The 16,894-nt window shown below is 52.5% G+C and overlaps 1 protein-coding gene and 1 pseudogene across 1 annotated transcript in view; one reads left to right on the top strand and one right to left on the bottom strand.

Moving 5' to 3' along the window:
• Cfap77 (cilia and flagella associated protein 77) overlaps positions 1 to 16,894 on the bottom strand; it is a 129,466-nt gene that overhangs the window by 32,631 nt on the left and 79,941 nt on the right. The window contains exon 4 of the mRNA XM_028883326.2: positions 874 to 979. Within this exon, the coding sequence (XP_028739159.1) occupies positions 874 to 979 (106 nt within the window). The remainder of the gene's footprint in view (positions 1 to 873; positions 980 to 16,894) is intronic.
• Positions 3,139 to 4,986, top strand: LOC114702797 (annotated as a pseudogene).

Below are 16,894 nucleotides of genomic sequence, written 5' to 3'. Positions count from 1 at the left end.
ATCCCTGGCTGGTGCCCTACTCCCAGGGAAATCTAAAAAGCACAAAATCTGACTTGGCAGTCACAGGTCTGGATCAACTGAGGAGGCACCATGAACTCTCTTGAAGTCTGAAGTTTAGAATATTTTAAAGGAAGAGCCTTTGAGTACTTTAAAATGCACAGGGCAGCGTAAAGAAAAGCAGGGAGTATTTTTCTGGTAAAATCTCACCAAAATGACTTCCTGCCCAAAGCTAATGACTTACATCAATAGCAGCTGGAGGGGTTTGGGTGCAGCAGGCACCCTGGACCCCACTTCTCTGTGCTGCCCTGCCTTCTCCACACAGCTTTCCCTGCCTAGGATGTGGGGTAAGGATGCCTCCTAGGATCCGGTATGAGAAGATGTGTTCCTCATGAGAGGATTACTCACTACTTAGTAACAAAATGCTTTCCTACTGCTTAAGAAAGCATTTCTTTAACGCACCCTTGTAGACAGGTTTCCTACTCTCTCATACCAGCCAGTGTGGAGCGCATGTCTGTCTAGGCTGGTGGAATGGGAGCCTAGTTTCTGCCGTAGGAAGGTCGGATAGTAGTTCAGGAAAAGATCTCCATGCAAGAGTCAATGTGACTGGGTCCCAGTCCCAGCTGGGAGGTGACAGGACCTGCTGACTGGTGTCCAGCCATCTTTTACACCATCCAGAATTAGGTGCAAGCAGAACCAGACCATCACTGAGTCCAGTACAGATCTGAATTTCTCTGCAGCAGGAATGTGCCTGCACCCCTGCCTCCTGCCCCAACCACATACTGACTCCCAACCACATACTGACTCCACTGATGCTGACTCCTCTCTTCCCCCTCCCCCCCAAGCTTCAGCCCCTCAGAGTGGGGGCAGCACTACCTTCTGTTTCTTCTCCAGTTTGATGGCTTGCTGAGTGGCCTTCTGCTCCTGTACCCACAGCTGCTGGTACCGATGTTGTAACAGGTCAAAGAAGGGTGTGGACGGCCTGTGGGGAGAAAGTTTCATAGAGCTTGAGGCCTGGGGAAGACCAGGGCACCCACATATAGAACAGACACCCCCTCTCCACAGAGCACCGGCTCCACCAGCTGCAGACCACATCATCCTCCCTGGGGCCAGGAAAGGCTTCCTGTAGCACCCAGAAAACCCAGAGAATCAGATCGCATGCACACACTGCTCTGCAGACATGGGGAACCTCCACGTGTTATCTGGATAGTACCAAGATTCTGTCCTTAGGCTGATGCTGGATAGGGTTCACAGCTTCCCCGATCCCTTTCTGCTATGCCTCACCCACCCAGGGCTCTGCCCGCAGTCTGCTGAGGCTAGTGTTGCAGAAGACTCCTGCCAAGCAGGTGGTCTAGCCTCAGTGTCTGATTTCCCTGGGAACTGCTCGGGATCTTCATTCCCAGCCTTGGGGTCTGATTGTTCTGGTCCTCGTCAGCAAGAATGCTGCCAAGTTGGATGAACAAAATGCTCCCCACCCTTGGGGTCTCTCCTCACTTAAACTCTGTTCCTGCTCTGGAGATGTTGGCTCCACATTGGTCAGTCCCACTGGCCTGGTGGAACTAATCTCAACTTTACACAAGGACCCATCTCTTTCTGAGGCAGCACTAGATGTCTTCATGGCTTGCAGCCTGGAACACTGAGCCAGTACTGAGTGCTCTGCTGGTACTCTGCGGGTGCTGTCTGCGGGTGCTGTCTGCGGGTACTCTCTGCGGGTGCTGTCTGCAGGTACTCTCTGCGGGTGCTGTCTGTGGGTACTGTCTGTGGGTACTCTCTGCGGGTGCTGTCTGTGGGTACTGTCTGCGGGTACTCTCTGCGGGTACTGTCTGTGGGTACTCTCTGCGGGTGCTGTCTGCGGGTACTGTCTGCGGGTACTCTCTGCGGGTGCTGTCTGCGGGTACTCTCTGCGGGTGCTGTCTGCGGGTACTCTCTGCGGGTGCTGTCTGCGGGTACTCTCTGCGGGTGCTGTCTGTGGGTACTCTCTGCGGGTGCTGTCTGCGGGTACTCTCTGCGGGTGCTGTCTGTGGGTACTCTCTGCGGGTGCTGTCTGCGGGTACTCTCTGCGGGTGCTGTCTGCGGGTACTCTCTGCAGGTGCTGTCTGTGGGTGCTGTCTGCAGGTACTCTCTGCGGGTGCTGTCTGCGGGTACTGTCTGCGGGTGCTGTCTGTGGGTACTGCCTGCGGGTGCTGTCTGCAGGTACTCTCTGCGGGTACTGTCTGCGGGTGCTGTCTGCAGGTACTCTCTGCGGGTGCTGTCTGTGGGTACTGTCTGTGGGTACTCTCTGCGGGTGCTGTCTGTGGGTACTGTCTGCGGGTACTCTCTGCGGGTACTGTCTGTGGGTACTCTCTGCGGGTGCTGTCTGCGGGTACTGTCTGCGGGTACTCTCTGCGGGTGCTGTCTGCGGGTACTCTCTGCGGGTGCTGTCTGCGGGTACTCTCTGCGGGTGCTGTCTGTGGGTACTGTCTGCGGGTACTCTCTGCGGGTACTGTCTGTGGGTACTCTCTGCGGGTGCTGTCTGCGGGTACTGTCTGCGGGTACTCTCTGCGGGTGCTGTCTGCGGGTACTCTCTGCGGGTGCTGTCTGTGGGTACTCTCTGCGGGTGCTGTCTGCGGGTACTCTCTGCGGGTGCTGTCTGCGGGTACTCTCTGCAGGTGCTGTCTGTGGGTGCTGTCTGCAGGTACTCTCTGCGGGTGCTGTCTGCGGGTACTGTCTGCGGGTGCTGTCTGTGGGTACTGCCTGCGGGTGCTGTCTGCAGGTACTCTCTGCGGGTACTGTCTGCGGGTGCTGTCTGCAGGTACTCTCTGCGGGTGCTGTCTGCCGGTACTCTCTGTGGGTGGTATCTGCAGGTACTGTCTGCAGGTACCACCCTTTATCATTTTAGTGATGAGGAGGAGAGGCTGGTCCCAGAGCAGTGTGGGGCAGTGCTCCAAGTGAGGTCGGTTGAGCCACAAGGCTCAAAGCTAACATAGATCTAAATCCCCCAAAGGGGGTGGGGCACTGCTCCCAGGTTGGGGCTGAGCTCTAAACAGCTTGCAAGATAGAGTGTGCAGCTACTCTGTATAGCGAGGTCATGAAGAAGGCAGACTGTGGTGGTGTGGCCATTTCTTCTGCCTCCCATGTTTGTGGCCCTCACGGAGCAGCACCATGTTGGACGAGAGTATCTGGAGGCTCACCACCTCCGTGGTCTGTCATAGCCACTACGAGAATGGCCGAGGGGAAGAATGCGCCATTTTCAGTGGAAAACAAGTGATATTGGTTGTGATGACCGTGTACTTGGATCTGGATTTGGTGCTCCTTTCTTTATAGGGAGGCACCAGCTACTTAAAATGAGGATATTTAATTCATCCCTTTACCAGAATGAAGATTGTGTAAGAGATGTGATCTGAAAATTGGATTAAACTCTTGAACTCTAATTACTAAATAAAATTGTAAATAAACAAAAAGAAGTGTGAAAATGGACAGTGGCCATGTACCAAGAAAAACTGATACTCAAGTTCAGTACCTGCTCAGGAGGCAGACCTGTTGCCTATACTGCCTAGCCATCCCACTGCCTACAGTGACCAGACAGGAAGCCATCCCACTGCCTACAGTGACCAGACAGGAAGCCATCCCACTCTGTCAATCTTGCAGAAACTAAAGCTATCAACTCACTCAGGAGATGGAGGCAGGAGAATCACAAGTTCAAGGTCACCTTCAGCTATGTGAGTTTAAGGCCAGCATGGGTTACATGAAACTTCATCTCAACTCCCTACCCTCCAAGAATTAATTTTTAAAATTTATTTAAAAATAATTTTCAAGTTGGGTGCAGTGAGGAAGACTGCTAGATACTGAGACCCTGTCTCTAAAAATATGTGCTAATGGGGCTGGAGAGATAACAGGCCTCAGCAGTTAAGAGCACCGGGTGCTTTTGCAGAGGACCCAGGCTCTGTTTCCAGCATCCACATGGCGGATCACAACTATCTGTAACTGCAGTTCCAGATTGGATGTCCTCTTCTAGCTTTCAAGGGCACCAGGCCCTTGATACATAGCCGTACATAAAAACTTAAATATATAATAATTAGTTAGAATAATCAGTAGAAGTGTGGGTGATGCTCACTAGTGGTGGCTGAACCGGCTAGAAGGCTAATAGGAAATGCCTGGCTGATGGTCGCTTCAGCCTCAGTTCAGAATGGCCAGGCCTCAGTGCTATCACTACCACTGTGGTAGACAGCCACAGCATGAGTGTGCTCCTCTAGGCTAGGGACATTCCAATGGTGGAGTGCTTGCCTAGCTTGGGTGAGGTCCCGGATTTGAGCCCAAGTACCACAAACCAAATAAATGATCATTTTAACCCTGCTAGTGGCGGCAGCCAGCAGAGACTATTCCAGAAGCCATGCCCCGGGAGGTGTGTGGAATCTTCTGGCACACGTGTAGAGAAAGGTGACCAGCCCTCCAGACCAGCACTATCCAGTAGAATTGCCACCCAGAATGCAAGCTAGAGTCTCCTGGGGCCTCGAATGAGGGGAGAGGAGACAGCTCAGGACCAGACTTGTGACCTCCAGAGCTGTGAGGACTGGAGTTCATGTTGTCTACCCCCCATCTTCTTCCCTAACCTCCCTCACCCCTTTGTGGCAGCTTGTTAAGGAAGCCCCAAGATGCTCTGGAATATGCCCTGGGAACTGCTGTCTGGGCCTGAATTGAAGTCGGAGCCAGAAACACTAGAGACAGTAATTCAGGTTTTCTCTCACTCCTGAGACTCACGACTCGGAGGGCTCAAGATGCTGAGCTGCATACAGACACCCATCTGGGTGGTCATAGTGCTGATGGTTTTCCAAAGCAGCCAGAGAGGGTATCAGGGGCCGCTCAAACCTGAGGTGAGTGGTAGAGACACAGGAGAAGCAAGGCCCCATGTCTGCCCAGCAAGGTCCAGAGGCTGCAAACCTCTGGCCCTGGATGTGTTGGATCTGGTCTGTGCAGCAACACCGAAAGTCTGAAATCATCGTCAACGGTTAGAGATACAGATGTTTGGGGCTCGGTTGTTGATGCTCAGTCTGTGTAGTGCTTGCTGTATGAGCATGGGGACCTGACTCTAATGCCCAGAATCTGTGTAAAAACAGCCCGATGTGCTGGCATGCACTGGTGATCCTAGCACTGGGGGAAACGGGGGACCAGCAGGTCCCTGGGACCAGACAGCCTAGTCTTCTTGACAAGCACTAAGCCAGTGAGAGACCCTGTCTCAAAAAACCAGGTAGACCTCTGAGGAATGGCACCCACAGACGACCTCTGACCTCCACATGCATGTACACACACACGCATACCTACGTGTACACACTCTACACACAAATAGGACAGCCAACGTTTCAAAACATCTTTTTAGATTGTTGTCAAAGTGTGTAAGTTCTGACCACATAGGCCGGCATTCCCAGTTGGTGTAATTGGCTGGCACTGAGTCCCAGCTGCCATTAGTCCTGGTTCTCAGTCTTCCCTGCTGCCCTGGTACTGGTGAGCGGTAATCCCTGACAGGCCCCTTCTATGAGTGAGACTGTGTGGCCCTGGAGACAACCAGATAGTTAGCCAGGACCCTAAATATCCACCCACTTCTCCAAACTATTGCAACTTGGCATGAGGGCACCAGAGGACCTGGGAATCTGGCTAAGTTGGATTCTATTTGAGAAGCAGCCCAAGGCTTTGATTCGCATAGACAGACAGTGGCTCTTTGTTCCTGCCTCCTGTACCCCTGTGGTGACTTTTATTACTTAATTATTACACGCCCCATGCCTCTGAGCAGCCTAATTTATAGCTGTGCTTTCTAACGACACTGTGTGCGTAATCTGGAAATATCTACCCCAAGAGGCTGCTCCCAGCGAACAGCCCTCTTCCCCGCAGCCCCGCGTATCCATCACTTCACACCAGCTCTTCAGCCCTCCCCTAGCCTGGCTGACCGACTCAGCGTCCTGCTCTGGCCAGCCCAGCAATTCTTATTCTCTGGAAAGAGGCAGTGGGGGCTGAGCCAAGGGGAACCTATGATGCCGTGAGTTATGGCAGGCAGCCCTGGCCTAGGCCCTCCATGGCCACCCACAAGCTGGCTAGTTTCTGTTCTGGCTCATTAACGTGGATAAACAGGTGCAGAGGCTGGCCTGGTGTGGAGAAAACTCAGGCCATAAATTGGATGTTATCACCCCTGCATGCTCTCCAGTTTCGGAGCTAGGCCTGGACTCCATGGTCCACCAGGTTCAGCCTTCTCTTCAACTCCTGGCATTCACCCTACCCTGCATGGCTTCCCCAGACTTCTAGCCCTTCTGGGTGGAGTTCTCCTTGCCAGCACATGCTAGTACATGCATACATGCCATCTCCTTTTCTCGTATGGGCCTCAATTGTGGGGTTGCCTCCTCCAAGGGCTGGTTCCCAGCTACCCTGCCCTAAACAGCCCTGGCTAGGTGTCTTCCACCTGAGCATAAGCCTGTTTATCTCTTCTGGCCCCAGTGGAGCCCAGAGGGCAGAAACAATTCTGTGCCTGCTGTGAGCTGATGTGCTCCACCCTGCATAGATATGTGGAGGCTAATAAAGACCCGAGTTAAATCCCCTAGGACCCATGTTAAAAAAACAAACAAAAAACACTGGGTGTGGTGGTGTACGCTTTGAATCCCAGCACTAGGGAGGTGGAGACAGGTCCCAGGCTGATGGCCAGCCAGCCTGGCTGAATCAGCAAGCTCCAGGCCACCGAGACCCCCTCTGTCAGAAAGTTCAGTGGACAACACACACACACATGTGCGCACATACACTTACATGGACAGATGGACACACACACACACACACACACACACAGAGGCAGGAAGAGCGCAAGGCGGATGAGAAAAGAAAGGGAAAATAAATCTTAGGCAAATTTTTGACAGATACATTTTCCTTAGTTTGCTGGGTACAAATTAGGCTGCATGTGTGTTATAGTAAATTACCAGATTAAATGGTGGAATCTGCCTTCGGGGAGGATGCCATCCTCCTCACAGGTGCCGTGGTGCCAGACACTGAGCATCTTAGACAGAGCAACTACCAAAACAAACCCAAGTTCTCCCACTGAAGTCTCAAGCCTCAAGAGGATCTCAATTTAAACAGGAAACAAACACTGTCAGGTGCACAGGAGAGAACCTTTGAGATCTAGAGCTAGGTGAAGACTATTTATTCATTTAGGATTTTGAGACCGAGTCTCACGTAGACAGGCTTTCCTCAGACGCATTCTATGGCTGAGGATGACTTCAAGCTTCCGATCCTCTGGCCTCCATCTCTTAAGTGCTGGGCATGCCTTTAAAGGGATGAGGCAGAGCAGAGCTGGGTCACCAAACCCAGGACTTCCTGCATGCTAGGCAAGCACTCTGCCCACTGAGCCACATGCCCCACACCCCTCCTCTCTTGACCTTTCCAGGAGATGTTGTTAGGAACCAATTACCCTATCGCGGCCTCCCCGCCCCCCCCCCACCGTCCTAAGCCATCACTGTTGCTATGTTACAGCTCACTTATTTGTTTGCTTGTTTGGTTGTGTGTGTGTGTGTGTGTGTGTGTGTGTGTGTGTGCTTTGAAATTCAGCTTTTTATTGTAGCTCTTTCTAACTCCAACATAAATGATTTTGCCACAGGCTGAGGCCCCTGTGGTAACAATTACAGCTGCCCTTCCTGCACACCTCTCTTTTGAGGAGCAGGAGGGGTTCACACAGAAAAGCTTAATTATTGATCCTCACTAAATGTGCACAGGAAAGGGTGGTATTGGGGCAGCTGATGCCCAGAGAGGTCAAACGGCTTGCCCAGGGTCACACAGCACACACTAGCAGCAAAGCTTGGACTCCCAGCCTTCCAGCTACAGATGCCACAGCCCAGCAAATTGCAATCTGTGTTCACCAAGGGCAGTAGTTAAGGATGAACGAGGCTGGCCAGCCAGCTACACCTGGAGGCCAGGTCCAGGGAGTCTGGCTGCTTTCACAGGAGACCCCAGACTTGCCCAGGCAAGGTTTCTATCACCAGACACCATCTCCTGGTCTCCAGCCCACCCCACACAAGAGCTGAGGTTTTAGGGGAGCTTCCCAGCTGTTCCCAGCTGACCCCTGTGGCTTCCTGCTGTCCTCAGGATGTACTGCCCCATTTCCTAAGGTGTCTGTGGCTGCCTCTCAGCTGACCCCTGTTTTTCTGATCCCCAAGGGCTCCTAAATATCCTCTGCTTCCTCCTCCCAGGATTTTCCTAACCTTTGTCTGGCACCCACAGGCCCCAGGCTGTCTTCATGGTCTGTACTCCGCACAGGGTGGTTTGAGACCATTTCCAATGACATTCGCAGTAAACACCAAGTATCCCTGGAGGCCTTTGGACTCTCTTGAGTGCAGCTGCCCAGCCCATATGGAGAGCCCAGGAAAGGGCTGTGAGAGAAGCAACCCTGTTCTCAGGGAACCTTGCAGCCAATCCCATAACAGGGATAGCCTGGTATTCTTAGAAAGGGTGCAGGGAGCCGGGCGGTGGTGGCGCACGCCTTTAATCCCAGCACTTGGGAGGCAGAGGCAGGCAGATCTTTGTGAGTTCGAGGCCAGCCTGGGCTACAGAGCAAGATCCAGGAAAGGCGCAAAGCTACACCGAGAAACCCTGTCTCGAAAAACCAAAAAAAAAAAAAAAAAAGAAAAAAAAAAAGAAAGAAAAAGGAAAAAGAAAAGAAGAGAAAAAAGAAAGGGTGTAGGGACTCAGGGCAAGTATCAATGTCTCACCTGTGAAATCCTCATGACAGCAAAATTCAGGGTCTCTCTACCCCCTGGGGGCTCGCCATTCCTTTTTGAGCATAAACCAGGGGCTGGAGACACGGACACCTGTGGTTCTCAGCCATTCATGTTAGATTTTGAAAAACTACCCAAAAGCCATCTGGGTGGGCTATTCTATTCTGTATCTCCAGATAAGGCTTGGGACCTCCGTCCCAAGCTCAGGGGCTGAGGCTGCAGGGCTGGCAGGGGGAGGAGGGCAGGACAGCCCTGGGGATGGTAAGGTCTGTCCAGTTACCCAGGTATTTGAAGCCCTTCTGAGTGCAGAGGGAGAAGAGGCAGTGGAGGGATGCAGCGTGAATCCTAATTAGTCTTAATAACAAAAACCCAGAGCCAGATATCGGGGTAAATGCTGAAAGATCAGAGAGACAAAGGACAGCCACAGCCACCTCTTACCTCGCCAGCTTCTCAGCCTGAAAGGGGACTGAGCTCCTGTCCCTGCCTGCCCTATGATTCCTCTCTCCTCCCAGCCTTATCACTTCCTGTCTCCACTCCATAGTGCTGGGATTAAAGGTGTGAGCTTCCACTGCCTGGCTCTGTTTCTCTTTTAGACTGGTTTAAAAGAGTCTCGTAAATCTCGTAGTCCAGGGTGGCCTTGAACTCCTGATCTTCCTGTTTCCTCATCCAAGTGCTGGGATTAAAGGTGTGTGCCACCACTGCCTCGCCTCTCTGGTTAACTAGTAACTAGCTCCACACTCTGATCTCAAGGAAAGCTTTATTTGTTACAACACAAACAAAATATCACCACTGAGGGAGCGGGTGGTGTACACAGGTCTGGGAGGGGCAGGAAGAACTGAGCCAGGTCCACATCAGAGTTGGAGAGCTTGGTGAGACCTGGGGTCCCCCAGGAAGGGGAGGAGACTGACTGCAAGGAGATGTCAGGGCTTCCAAGGAACGAAAATGTGCTCAATTTTCTCTGGCTATCAAGGCTTACAAATGTACTGATCCACAATGGGGTGCCTGCACTGGGCCCCACTGCTTCCCCTGGCTCTGAAGTCAGCTGGGGACCGGCCCATGGATTCTCACACAGCCTCTGCCGTGGTGGCCGGGCCACTGCTAAGAGTTCTGACAAATCCTTTGCTCTAACCTGGAAGGAACCTTCAGAGAAGTCCCTTCCGGCCCCATGCTCCACTCTTAGCCACACCATGTCACAATTAAGTCTAATGGTGCAAAAAGTGGGAAATAAATGAAACGAAAACCAGCTCTGACTCCGGGTGTGCCTTGAGAAAGTTCAGATTCGCCCCATCAAATCCATCCTCAAAGCTTTGCGATTGATACCCCGGACCAAGGCTTGATCTCCAATGAAGGCTCAGGGTGAGCACACGAGGGAGATGGAGGGAATCATTTGCAAACGTTAGGTTGACATGGGTGCAGTGTGGTGCGGGGTGGGTACAAATGAGGCCTGACAGCTCTGATTCGCCCGCCGCCTCCGCGCAAGAGCTCTGTGGATCAGAGGGGCCCTCTCATAGAAGCTCATCTTCATCCGAGATGCTCATTAAAACTTTGCCGAGCCCAGAACTTGGCGGGAGCCAGGAAAGTGAAGACGCTTTCTGAGGGACTTTAGGTACACATTTGTTGAAAGGTGTTTAAGAAGGAGATTCGGGTCTGACAAACTGGATTCAGTGCAGCGCTCCGTTCACAGCGGACTAAAATAATTGGTCATCAGTGACTACTAATTCCGTTTAGTAGCCAGAGGCGATTTTTTTCTTCCTAGAAAATCAATGACAGCACCGAGGTCTGTTCAATGTGATTCCACTCCAGATGGGCCCTTCTTTCACGCTTGACGCCTCTTCCAGTGGAGACAGCTATTTTGTTAAAATAAAATTAAAATCCGTCCCTAATATGCCAGCGGCCCGCTGCTCCTGGGGGGCCAGGAGCTGTTGGCATGGGATTCACACAGCCTCGAGGGGATGAAGGAGTGGACAATGAGCCAAGTGTGGTGGCCTGTGCTTGGAAATCTAGCTATCGGGAAGAGGAAGCGGGGAGATTGGTGCAAATTTGAGGCTAGCCTGGTCTACATATGGAGCTTGAGACTAGTCAACATAGCAAGATCCTGCTTCAAAAATAATGTAAAAAGAAGAAAACCGGAGAGTGTCTTCCATCTGGGCCTCACACAGTCCATGGGCCTTGACTGTGAGCCATGCACTTTAGAAAGAGAGGTCTGTCTGATGGGTCACGCTTCTCTTCTGGTTTGGGTCACAACCCAGCCTGTGACTCGGGCATGGTGGTACATGCCTTTCCAGCACTCAAGAGACAGAAGCAGGCGGATCTCTATGAGTTCAGGCCCAGCCTAGTCTGCATAGTGAGTTCCAGAACATCCAGGGCTACACAGTAAGATCCTCACTTAAACACAACAACCACAAAAGCCCATAGCCTGAGGCGATGCCATCTAAAGAGACCTCTTGTCCTCTCCCACTCCTGGGACTTACCCCAGGCCCAGGGATGGCATCCAGGGGTGGCCCTGGTATTCTAGACAGCACCATGTTGCTACCCAGCATGCCTTTCTTCTCGGCAGAGCTGAGGCTACAGAGGGCTCATGGTGTGGCTCCCGAGGGACTGTAAGGACGTCACTGAGGACTTAGCTAGTGTTTAAAACTCCGGCAACAAGCCCGCCCTGCGCTGGTCTGCATTTTCTGCCATTGCAAGGTCTGGGTAGCCGACTCTGTCAGTGAAGTCAGGAAGTCGTGAGGACCTGGGTTTGATCCCTGAAACCGTGTGGAAAGGTGGGCATGGTGGTACATGCTTGTCATCCATCTGAGGAGGTGGAGATAAGACTATTCCTGGAGCTCACTGGGCAGCACACACACACACACACACACACACACACACACATACACACACACACACATACATACACACACGACACACACCATAGACACTATACACACTAACACACACTTGCACACCACACACATAGACACTCCACACACACACCATACACACACTAACACACACACCACACAGACACTCCACACACACACACCATACACACTGACACACACACTCACATACCATACACACCACACACACCACACACACACACACACACACACACACTAACACATACACTCACACACCACACACAGACACTCTACACACACACACCACACACACTAACAGACACACACTCACACACCATACACACAGACACTCCACACATACATCTACTCACACACCACACACCCTCACACACACCACACACACTAACACACACATACACACACTCCACACACACACACCATACACACTAACATACGCACTCACATACCATACACACCACACATACTCACATACACACAGAAATACACTAACACATACACTCACATACCACACACCCTCACACACACACCACACACACAGGCACTCCATACACACACACACACATACTCACACACTCATACACACACCACACAATACTCTCATATACACACGCATACACACACTCATACACCATAAACACATTCACATACCACACACATACATGCACACATACACAAACCACACACATACACATACCACATACACACACACATACACTCACATACACAACACACACATACAAGCACATATGCATATATGCACACATACACACATGAGAACACACACACACACACACACACACACACACACGTACACACGCATACACAACTTTCCATGAAGAGCACTGCAGCAGCCCTTGCATTAAGATCTAACACAGGCCTCCATCCGGCACAATCCTAGCCTACCTTCTCCTGACCACAATATCTTGCAACCCTGGAGCAAAGCGTCACCCCCAGGATGGTGGCGTTGCTGCGGCCCACTGACATTACTTGAGTTTGCCCGATTTCACCTGTGCAGTCTTATCTTCAGGTTCCCCCTCTGCAGGTTCAGATGGCCACAGACCAAAAGTACATTTTTGTCTGTTTGACGTCTCCACATGTCAATACGTGTCTGAGGTGCAGAGGCGAGAGCCTTGGCAGGAGAGCATGGTTCAAGGCCTGGGCAATACCGTAAGACCATTGCCCTCATTAAAAAACAAACCTTATCTGGTGCTGTTGTTAGATGAGACATGAGCTTGGGTTTGGCACAGTCCTCACGACTCCCTGTTACTATACCAGGGCTTCCCCGTTCATCCACGACGTCATGGCCTTGTAACCTGGTCTCTGCCTCTTACAACATAAATACTTCACGTCGCTCTCTTCCCAAAAGCTCAAAGAACAGTTTAGAGATGAAGTCACATCCATTTTTCTGATGTGTGCAGAGGCTGCATTAATCACACTGAGAGATTTGGAGGCGACCCCAGAGATGGCACCAGTGGCTTTCAAGGAAGGCAGAGCCGAGCTGGTGTACTGCCTTGTCTCATGTGGGAAGCCCTTAGCCCCATGATATGGAAGGGGGTCCTTACCACATGTTGTTCACATCGCCCCACCTCAGCTACCACAGAGCGGGCCCTGGAGTCGGGGGAAGGATGGAGAGCCCTGAAAGGTGGCTAAGCAGGATGAGGCAGAGTCTGTGTGTCCATCTGACCTCGGAGGCAAGTTACAAAGTCCCAACACACTTTCAGGGACCCATGAAATGGTTTTTTATTTCTTTTAAAAATCAGTCTGGAGCCGGGCGGTGGTGGCACATGCCTTTAATCCCAGCACTTGGGAGGCAGAGGCAGGCGGATCTTTGTGAGTTCAAGGCCAGCCTGGTCTACAGAGCGAGATCCAGGAAAGGCACAAAGCTACACAGAGAAACCCTGTCTCGAAAAACAAAACAAAAAAACCAAAAACAAACAAACAAAGAATCAGCCTGGAATCTATCTCCCCTCACCCCACCAGTGCCAGAATATATTATTGCAGACTTAGGTGAATGGGAGAAGTGGCTCCAGAAGGCAGGGACGTCCTGGGGCCCCCAGAAGCCCTTCTATAGGACTGAGACAGAGGATGGCCACCCCTCACTCCTCCAACGCATGTCAGTCCACTTTATCAGCCTGGGTCAGAAGTCACCTTGCTTCTGCTGTCCAAACCGGTGATGCTCAGCAGAGAATATGAAGTATGCAGAGAGAAGGTGGGACCAGGAGATGCCTGAGTCTGTCAAGTGCCTGTCTTGTAAGAATCGGGACCTGAATTTGAGCTCCAGAGCTCAAGAAAAAGAGCCAAGTGTGTGGGGCTCGCACTTAATCCCAGCACCGGGGAAGTGGAGACAGCGGATCTTTGGGGCTCTGTGGCCAGCTAGGTAACCTACTCGGCCAGTGAGAGGCTCTGCCTGGAGAAAACAAGGTAGATGGTGCCTGAGGAATGACACCCCTGGCCTCCACGTGCACGCTGTCACCCTGTCACACAAACATGCACACGCATGTGTGCCTGTGTGTGCGCACGCGCACACGCAGACACACACACATACACACAGATGCCTGTGTCTCAGGTGGGACATTCCATCCAAGGAATCCACAGTTTCCCAGGGTACACGCCACCCCCAGACCTATGATTTTGTGAAGGTTGCCACTCTGAGCGATTCCCTGCAGACGACTCTTGCCCTGCTGGCCATCTGTTTCTTGTAGGAACTGAGGAGGGCTGGTCAGCCCCAATGCCCAGACTCCTGCCTTATGCCTTGGCTTTCTGTTGTACAACAGGAAAGGGTGGTGACCAGGCCCTGGCAGGACTCTGAGAGTTAATTAGATGCCAAGATCTCTGGGCTCACAGATCACTTCTTAATTGTTTGTGGGTTTAACATAAGAGCTAATGATGGAGGGGGAGGTACCATCACAGCGTAGCCCTGACTTCTAGATTGTCTAGGGGGTCATTTGCAACTTGTTAACATTCGTCATCAGGGTGATTCAATTAGCAGCTCTCTGGCACAGGTGTCCACCCCCAGTGTGGCAGGGGCCTTGGGCTGAAGTGGGGAGAAGGTGGCTGAGAAGCATGTTCTCCAGAGGGCTAGGAAATTCACCATGGGGGCCCCTGGCACCTGGGGGCAAGAGGAGAAGCAGCCTATCACCCCTCCAAGAAGGGAGGGAACGGTAGAAAGAGCTGTGTGCAGGGGCAATGGAAACTGGTTCTCACAGTGCAACTTGCAACAGCATGGCTTTTCTGTACCCTGTGTTGCAAGGGAGCCGAGCCACCAGGCCCCAGCAGCCTCTGGATGGTGTGGAGAGGAGGATGCTGCAGAGGGAGAAGAGGCCCGCAGCTGGGAGGCTGGTCCCTAGCCCACTTTGCGCTGGCCTCCAGCTCTCAGGGAAGCCTAACTGGGAAAACCTGAAGCAGGGCTGGCAGCCCAGGATGCAGTGGGGGAAGCCCCGGGAGGAAGCAGCCAGCCTTGTTAGCGCTGACCTTGGCACCCAGCAGCTCCTGATGGATGGGGTTCGGCCTGGACAGGCCCCGTGGGAGCTGCAGGCGATCCATTACGGGCCCCCTGGTCCCCATACTGCAAGCAGCAGGCTGGGGATAAATCTCTGTCTGGGCAGCCAGAGAGCCAGAGGGGAAACAGCACCGTATGAAAAATGTCTCTGTCCTGGCTCTAGCTACAAAGCTCATGAGGAAGGAAAGGAGGGAGTACCCCAAAGAGGAAGGAACCCCAAGTGCAACCTTGTCTCAGGCCACTGCTCAGTCTGGACCCCATTCAGCCTGAGTCCCTGGAGATCCAGATTCGTGGAAGCTTGCAACCTTGAGGACAAGCGACTCCTGCCCCTGCTGGGCAGCTGGACAGATCCGGATGTTAGCCAGAACCACCACCTCTGGAATCCCCTGCGACCTTTCATGAGAGAATAGAACTCCATGCCTGTTTCCTGTGCTCACTCCAGGAGCTGCCTCGGCTTTCAGTGGCTTTGCTCCAGCGAGAGCTGAGTCCTCAGAAGTGAGCTCAGGGTCGTGCTGAAAACTGTAACCAGTTGTTCCCAGCACATCTGGCTGTTGGGGGTCGCACAACTGCACCAGGCCACTCCCATCATCATAACTGCAGCTCAGATGAGGAGTAACGTTCTCCCCCGGGATCTTGCTCTACCTCCTGGAAACCCGTGTGTACAGTCACCACGGAGGGAGGCTTGGTTTAACCCTGGCACTACCACCAACTGGCTCTGTGGCCTTGACCAGTTTCCTCACGGACAGAATAGGGAGGTCAGTTCCCATTCATCAGAATTGGGAGCAGTTAGTGAGATAGTGCGTAGGAAATGGCCACCGCTGCCCTCAGGGGTCACATAGGGATCAGTGCTCCTCCTGTGGGTCTCTGAAGCCCCTCCGTTGTCTCTGTCATGGCCTCCAGGAGGCGAGTTGAGGCCAGATGTGGTGTCTCCCCGGCATCTTTTCCCAGTCAACAGCAGGACTCCATTCCTGGCACCTCCTCCTTGCCCCACACACCATCCTGGCAGCTCCCCTCTGGCTACTGTCCGGTTAGCGGATCCTCTCCTAAATGTTAGTGCCGTTGTTACTGTCTTCTTCTTTTTCTCCTCCTCCTCTTCCTCTCTTCCTTTTCTCTTCCTTCCTTCCTTCCTTCCTTCCTTCCTCCCTCCCTCCCTCCCTCCCTCCCTCCCTCCCTCCCTCCCTCCCTCCCTCCCTCTCTCTCTCTCTCTCTCTCTCTCTCTCTCTCTCTCTCTCTCGTCTCATATAGCCCAGGCTTGCCTTGAACTCCTTATGTAGTTGAAGACGACCTTGAACTTCTCATCCTTCTGCCTCCACTTTCCAAGTTCTAGGGTTACAGCCATACATCGCCACCATGCCTGGTCTTATCCAGTACTGGGGGTGATCAAACCATGTCAGGCAAGCACACCACCAAGTGAGCCATCGTCCCCAGCACCGCCTGGCATTTTTTAACGTGGCGCTCCAGGTATGATCCGAGCAGCAAGGGGTCACCTCCCTTGTTTTTTAATTTCTTCCTCTAATGCAGCCAAGGGACACGGTGTCTGAGGCAGCACCATGCTGTGTACCTATCAGCAGAGTCTGTGAAGTGACAGGAATGCCTGGCTGTCCGGTCCCTTCTCAGAGCCTCAGGCAGACTCTCTGCTTTCAGTCACTGTCCCAAAGCCTGAAACAGACTGGGACCACATTTTTCCTCCAACAAAAACTTAGCCAGGACCTGGGTGTGCCAGCCAGAGACTAAGGCTCTGATGTCTTTTTTCTTTCTTTGCTGTGTTGGGGAGGGAACCCCAAGTGTCACTCACAGTAGGCCAGTGACCCCAGAGG

This window comes from Peromyscus leucopus, chromosome 4 (genome assembly GCF_004664715.2).
Source record: "Peromyscus leucopus breed LL Stock chromosome 4, UCI_PerLeu_2.1, whole genome shotgun sequence".
Classification (NCBI taxonomy): domain Eukaryota; kingdom Metazoa; phylum Chordata; class Mammalia; order Rodentia; family Cricetidae; genus Peromyscus; species Peromyscus leucopus.
This window is presented reverse-complemented; position numbering and strand designations above follow the sequence as displayed.